General features: G+C 39.8%; 1 protein-coding gene across 1 annotated transcript in view; it reads left to right on the top strand.

Moving 5' to 3' along the window:
• Positions 1–292: 292 nt before the first annotated feature.
• Positions 293–7,827, top strand: part of LOC132860525 (inactive phospholipase D5) — a 29,904-nt gene continuing 22,369 nt past the window's right edge. The window contains exon 1 of the mRNA XM_060891795.1: positions 293–427. Within this exon, the coding sequence (XP_060747778.1) occupies positions 422–427 (6 nt within the window). The 5' untranslated portion in view covers positions 293–421. The remainder of the gene's footprint in view (positions 428–7,827) is intronic.

The following is a 7,827-nucleotide window of genomic DNA, read 5'->3' as shown; positions in this document are numbered from 1 at the left end:
GTGCCAAAAAACTCCAGCTCTGCCTTGAGGTGATGCTGAATTTATTCCTTTTAGGCTTGTGTGTGTGTGTGTGTGTGTGTGTGTGTGTGTGTGTGTGTGTGTGTGTGTGTGTGCATGTGTGCATGTGTGCGTGTGTGTGTTAGTCTGAAGGATGGGCTACACTCAGGAACATGCAGTTGCCACATTGGACTACGCACATTAGTGGGTGTGTCTTCTGAAGAAGAAACTGTAGAGGCTCAATCCCTGTGGGGTTATTAAGACAGAGAGAGAGAGAGAGAGAGAGAGAGAGAGAGAGAATCATGCCAGGGTGTAGCAGCAGAAAACTGTGCACTCTTTTTTGTTTGGACGTCTTCCCGTGCAGTGAGCAGCAGACAGAAAGTGTGTATGAATGAGAAGCAGAGACTGACAACACCGTTACATCATGAAGGTAAGTGTTATGACTGCATGAAGTGTGTGTGTGTGTTTGTGTGTGTGTGTCGCTCCTTCCTTCCTCTCTTTCCCTGTTGTATTAAACGGCCGTCGTTCTGCTCCAGGCTCACGTGTGATGAGCGTTTCTTCATATCTCTCGTACCATTTGTGGCTCTATGATCAGTCTCATGGACAGAAGAACATGTGATGGTGTGTGTTTATGTGTTCAGGTGATGGTGTGTTTATGTGTTCAGGTGATGGTGTGTTTATGTGTTCAGGTGATGGTGTGTGTTCATGTGTTCATGTGATGGTGTGTTCATGTGTTCAGGTGATGGTGTGTGTTCATGTGTTCAGGTGATGATATGTGTTCATGTGTTCATGTGATGGGGTGTTCAGGTGATGGTGTGTTCGTGTTCATGTGATGGTGTGTTTATGTGTTCAGGTGATGGTGTGTGTTCATGTGTTCATGTGATGGTGTGTTCAGGTGATAGTGTGTTTATGTGTTCAGGTGATGGTGTGTGTTCATGTGTGTTTATGTGTGTTCATCACCTTTATCAGGTGATGGTGTGTGTTCAGGTGTGTTTATGTGTTCAGGTGATGGTGTGTGTTCATGTGTTCAGGTGATGGTGTGTGTTCATGTGATGGTGTGTTCAGGTGATGGTGTGTATTCATGTGTTCATGTGATGGTGTGTTTATATGTTCAGGTGATGGTGTGTGTTCATGTGTTCATGTGATGGTGTGTTCAGGTGATGGTGTGTTTATGTGTTCATGTGATGGTGTGTGTTCATGTGTTCAGGTGATGGTGTGTGTTCATGTGATGGTGTGTTCAGGTGATGGTGTGTATTCATGTGTTCATGTGATGGTGTGTTTATGTGTTCAGGTGATGGTGTGTGTTCATGTGTTCATGTGATGGTGTGTTCAGGTGATGGTGTGTTTATGTGATGGCGTGTTCATGTGATGGTGTGTGTTCATGTGTTCATGTGATGGCGTGTTCATGTGATTGTGTGTGTTCATGTGTTCATGTGATGGTGTGTGTTCATGTGATGGTGTCTGTTCATGTGATGGTGTGTTCATGTGATGGCGTGTTCATGTGATGGTGTGTGTTCATGTGTTCATGTGATGGTGTCTGTTCATGTGATGGTGTGTTCATGTGATGGCGTGTTCATGTGATTGTGTGTTCATGTGATAGTGTGTGTTCATGTGATGGTGTGTGTTCATGTGTTCATGTGATGGTGTGTTCATGTGTTCATGTGATGGTGTGTGTTCATGTGTTCATGTGATGGTGTGTGTTCATGTGTTCATTTGATGGTGTGTTCATTTGATGGTGTGTGTTCATGTGATGGTGTGTGTTCATGTGTTCATGTGATGGTGTGTTCATGTGATGGTGTGTTCATGTGATGGTGTGTTCATGTGATGGTGTGTGTTCATGTGTTCATGTGATGGTGTGCGTTCATGTGTTCATTTGATGGTGTGTTCATGTGATGGTGTGTGTTCATGTGATGGTGTGTGTTCATGTGATGGTGTGTTCATGTGATGGTGTGTGTTCATATGTTCATGTGATGATGTGTTCATGTGATGGTGTGTGTTCATATGTTCATGTGATGGTGTGTGTTCATGTGATGGTGTGTGTTCATGTGTTCATGTGATGGTGTGTGTTCATATGTTCATGTGATGGTGTGTGTTCATGTGATGGTGTGTGTTCATGTGTTCATGTTATGGTGTGTGTTCGTGTGATGGTGTGTGTTCATGTGTTCATGTGATGGTGTGTGTTCATGTGTTCATGTGATGGTGTGTGTTCATGTGATGGTGTGTGTTCATGTGATGGTGTGTTCATGTGATGGTGTGTTCATGTGATGGTGTGTGTTCATGTGTTCATGTGATGGTGTGTGTTCATGTGATGGTGTGTGTTCATGTGTTCATGTGATGGTGTGTTCATGTGATGGTGTGTTTATATGTTCAGGTGACGGTGTGTTTATGTGTTCATGTGATGGTGTGTGTTCATGTGTTCATGTGATGGTGTGTGTTCATGTGTTCATGTGATGGTGTGTGTTCAGGTGATGGTGTCTGTTCATGTGATGGTGTGTTCATGTGATGGTGTGTGTTCATATGTTCATGTGATGGTGTGTGTTCATGTTATGGTGTGTGTTCATGTGTTCATGTGATGGTGTGTTCATGTGTTCATGTGATGGTGTGTGTTCATGTGTTCATGTGATGGTGTGTGTTCATGTGATGGTGTGTGTTCATGTGTTCATGTGATGGTGTGTGTTCATGTGTTTATGTGATGGTGTGTGTTCATATGTTCATGTGATGGTGTGTGTTCATATGTTCATGTGATGGTGTGTGTTCATGTGTTCATGTGATGGTGTGTGTTCATGTGATGGTGTGTGTTCATGTGTTCATGTAATGGTGTGTGTTCATGTGTTTATGTGATGGTGTGTGTTCATGTGTTCATGTGATGGTGTGTGTTCATGTGTTTATGTGATGGTGTGTGTTCATGTGTTCAGGTGATGGTGTGTGTTCATGTGTTCATGTGATGGTGTGTGTTCATGTGTTCATGTGATGGTGTGTGTTCATGTGATGGTGTGTGTTCATGTGTTCATGTGATGGTGTGTGTTCATGTGTTCATGTGATGGTGTGTGTTCATGTGTTCATGTGATGGTGTGTGTTCATGTGTTCATGTGATGGTGTGTGTTCATGTGTTCATGTGATGGTGTGTGTTCATGTGTTCATGTGATGGTGTGTGTTCATGTGTTCATGTGATGGTGTGTGTTCATATGTTCATGTGATGGTGTGTGTTCATGTGATGGTGTGTGTTCATGTGATGGTGTGTGTTCATGTGTTCATGTGATGGTGTGTGTTCATGTGTTCATGTGATGGTGTGTGTTCATGTGTTCATGTGATGGTGTGTGTTCATATGTTCATGTGATGGTGTGTGTTCATGTGATGGTGTGTGTTCATGTGATGGTGTGTGTTCATGTGTTCATGTGATGGTGTGTGTTCATGTGTTTATGTGATGGTGTGTGTTCATGTGTTCATGTGATGGTGTGTGTTCATGTGTTTATGTGATGGTGTGTGTTCATGTGATGGTGTGTGTTCATGTGTTTATGTGATGGTGTGTGTTCATGTGTTCATGTGATGGTGTGTGTTCATGTGTTCATGTGATGGTGTGTGTTCATGTGTTCATGTGATGGTGTGTGTTCATGTGTTCATGTGATGGTGTGTGTTCATGTGTTTATGTGATGGTGTGTGTTCATGTGTTCATGTGATGGTGTGTGTTCATGTGTTCATGTGATGGTGTGTGTTCATGTGTTTATGTGATGGTGTGTGTTCATGTGATGGTGCGTGTTCATGTGTTTATGTGATGGTGTGTGTTCATGTGTTCATGTGATGGTGTGTGTTCATGTGTTTATGTGATGGTGTGTGTTCATGTGATGGTGCGTGTTCATGTGTTTATGTGATGGTGTGTGTTCATGTGTTTATGTGATGGTGTGTGTTCATGTGTTTATGTGATGGTGTGTGTTCATGTGTTTATGTGATGGTGTGTGTTCATGTGTTTATGTGATGGTGTGTGTTCATGTGTTTATGTGATGGTGTGTGTTCATGTGTTCATGTGATGGTGTGTGTTCATGTGTTTATGTGATGGTGTGTGTTCATGTGTTCATGTGATGGTGTGTGTTCATGTGTTTATGTGATGGTGTGTGTTCATGTGTTCATGTGATGGTGTGTGTTCATGTGTTCATGTGATGGTGTGTGTTCATGTGTTTATGTGATGGTGTGTGTTCATGTGTTTATGTGATGGTGTGTGTTCATGACATTACACACTCCGGTGTTCTCTCCTTATCAGCGTAAAACTTATCAGCGCGTCTGTAAATATGGTCTGTTGTCCAGACCAAAACATAAACAGCTCCATGTTTACGTCCGACACACTGGCGTTGTGTAATAACCGTAAAACTCTGTGTGGACATTTTGTGCCTAAAAAAAATCAAACTTTTGTTTAAAAATTATATTTGTAATATTTTATTTAAAATAAAATTCTTTTTGTAATGTATGAAATTTATTCATTAAAGAAATACATACTGTTTTAAATGTTATTAATATTATTATTGTTGTTATTTTTAATATATTAAATGTATTTTAAACATAAAATGTTTGAAAATGGGGGGCACGGTGGCTTAGTGTTTAGCACGTTCGCCTCACACCTCCAGGGTCGGGGTTCGATTCCCGCCTCCGCCTTGTGTCTGTGGAGTTTGTATGTTCTCCCCGTGCCTCGGGGGTTTCCTCCGGGTACTCCGGTTTCCTCCTCCGGTCCAAAGACATGCATGGTAGGTTGATTGGCATCTCTGGAAAATTGTCCGTAGTGTGTGATTGCGTGAGTGAATGAGAGTGTGTGTGTGTGTGTGTGTGTGTGTGTGTGTGTGTGTGTGTGCCCTGCGATGGGTTGGCACTCCGTCCAGGGTGTATCCTGCCTTGATGCCCAATGACGCCTGAGATAGACACAGGCTCCCTGTGACCCGAGGTAGTTCGGATAAGCGGTAGAAAATGAATGAATGAATGAATGTTTGAAAATGATTTTAAAAATAAAATATAGATTATAAAAAAAAACATTTTTTTAGAAAACAGATGAAAATTGTGTTTATAAAATGTTATGTAAAAGCAGTTTAAAATGTTGGATACAAAATAATTGTTTTTTGTTGTTGAAAATGTTAAAATTATTATTAAAAAACATTAAAATTCTTAATTTTCCTTTTTTATATAAAAATTCAACAAAAATTTATTAAAATTTATATAAAAATACCTTGTACTTTTTAGAATTAAAATGAATGTATTCTAGATATGATTTTGTTTGCTGTTTATGAAAAGGCCAAAATGTAATTTTTTTCAATTGTACATTACTATATAAAAATGTTACATTATAATATATTACAATATATTATTATATTGTAATATTTTAATTTAATTAAAAAAATCTTTTTTTGAAAAATATTTTCATTAAAAATAAAATTCAAATGATGTATTTCTTGTGCATCAAAATGGCTAAAATGTTGTAATTTAAAATTTTAAATTTTTCAAATATTTATATTTAGTAATTAATTGACACATTATTTAGAATTAAAACATTTTACAGTTTGTGAGTTTTTGTATCTAAAAAAATGTAAATAATAAAATATGTATTTTACAGCACTAAATTTGAGTAGCTACAAATTTTTTCTTTTTTTTTTCATAAGCTCCTAATCAGTTCTGGAATGCCAGCTATTTTATTTGCTAACATGCTAACTCCAATTAGCTAAATAGCTAGTAATTTTTTTGAATAATTTAAAACTATTTTTGATCGTTTCAATGCAGCACCCAAACTGCAGAGCTGCATGACATCACATCTGTTCAGGAACTCTCGCTCTTTGTGTAGTTTATAACTTTATTCTCACGCTGACCTGTGCTCGAATCGGACATCACATGCTGGACATGTGACGCGTCGATCACTCAGCCTCCTGAAGTCTGTTATTTAAGAAGCTTCTTCATTTTCAGTTGCTTGTGTGACACGTGGACAGGATGGATGTCCCACTTAGCCAAAGGAAAAGGTGCAAAGTCCAGCATTCTTGTATTATTCCTGCGAATCTGCCGACTGTTAAGTGGCGCTGGCATCGTGTGGAGTGATTGATGAGTCTGCAGAGTCGGTGTTCACGTGGGGAAAAGTACAGCGCAGAGACATTCAGGCTGACAGACAGAGTGCACGAGGACAAGGAGGAAAAAAACAACATACTGTACTGTATCGCCGATGTCCTGACTGCACAGTCCCATGGGGACAGAGACAGCAATTCTATCAACGTCCAGCCATTTATCTCGCTCTCTTTCTTTTTTCTTTCTCTCTTTCTCTCTCTATTTATTTCTCTCTCTCTCTCTCTCTCTCTCTCTTTATTTCTTTAGATGGACACTGAATCCCTCAAGAGGACGTGTTCAGTGCAGAGTCTGTCTGCAGAATCTCGCAACTATTTTTTATCACTTTGCTTCAGCTATGAGCTTAATGTCACTAACGAGTAAGGATGGATTAATGAGTAAGAACAGTTTTAATGAGAACGAGCAGCTGTAATGAGGATGAACAGCTGTAACAAAGACGAACAGCTGTAATGACTAAGAACAGTTTGAATGAGAAAGAACGTTTTACAAGGATGAACAGCTTTAACAAGGAAAAACAGCTTTAATGATTAAGAACAGCTTTAACGAGCATGAACAGCTTTAACGAGCATGAACAGCTTTAACGAGCATGAACAGCTTTAACGAGGACGAACAGCTTTAATGATTAAAAACAGCTTTAACGAAGACAAACAGCTTTAATGAGGACAAACAGCTTTAATGAATAAGAACAGCTGTAACAAGGACAAACAGCTTTAAAGAGAACAAACAGCTGTAATGAGGATGAACAGCTGTAACAAGGACAAACAGCTTTAAAGAGAACAACCAGCTGTAATGAGGATGAACAGCTGTAACAAGGACAAACAGCTTTAAAGAGGACAAACAGCTGTAACGAGGAAAAAACAGCTTTAACTAATAAGACCATCTTTAACGAGGACGAACAGCTGTAACGTTTAAGAACAGCTTTACTGAGGACAAACAGCTGTAACGAAGACAAACGGTTTTAACGAGGACGAACAGCTTTAACGAGGATGAACAGCTGTAATGTCTCATATAGAGATATCAGCAAAATGTGGTGGCATCAAAACACTAAACACCAACAATGACGGCCATTATAACGGAATAATGTAGTTGCTGTAAATAGAAGAACTGAGTGCATCTTGTGCTAGAAATAAAACGTGGCAGTGATGGTGTCGAGTCGTGTGTCATGAACGTCACATCACGATTTTTCAGCTGTTTATACTTACAGACAATGCTACCATAAATTTTAAGTAGTTTCAGACATTGTTGAAAATACAAGCTCCGAATAAAAAATAGAAAATTAAAATGTATCATTTATCTTTAATGAGCAAGTCAGAGGCGACGGTGGTGAAGGAAAAACTCCTGAGATGACATGAAGAAATAACCTTATAACTTAGCAAGAAAACTTTCAACAAAACAAAACACAGTTTCTATAAAAGATACAAATTCTATAGAGACAGACTCATTTTGTTGTGTTTGGGATGTTTTGTGGACGCTTGTATGAAATGACATCTGGACAGGTTGAACCCTGACGGCTCCAGAGCCGCGTAAACGACAGCGTCAGCTCTTCTCTGCACGCTGCAGATGCTCGGCCCTGGTGCATGCTGGGACAGCTGCTTGTCAGACGAGCTGAGCAGCAGAAAAGCAGCTGTGATTCTACCGAAGGAGCCGTCGTCTCTTTATCCATCCGACGGCAAAGTGCGTGAAATAGAAGGAAACGACACCAGACTCTCATTAATAAACACGTTAATGAGCTCTGAATACGTGCAT

The sequence above is a fragment of the Tachysurus vachellii genome, chromosome 2, assembly GCF_030014155.1.
Source record: "Tachysurus vachellii isolate PV-2020 chromosome 2, HZAU_Pvac_v1, whole genome shotgun sequence".
NCBI classification, from domain to species: Eukaryota; Metazoa; Chordata; class Actinopteri; order Siluriformes; family Bagridae; genus Tachysurus; species Tachysurus vachellii.
This window is presented reverse-complemented; position numbering and strand designations above follow the sequence as displayed.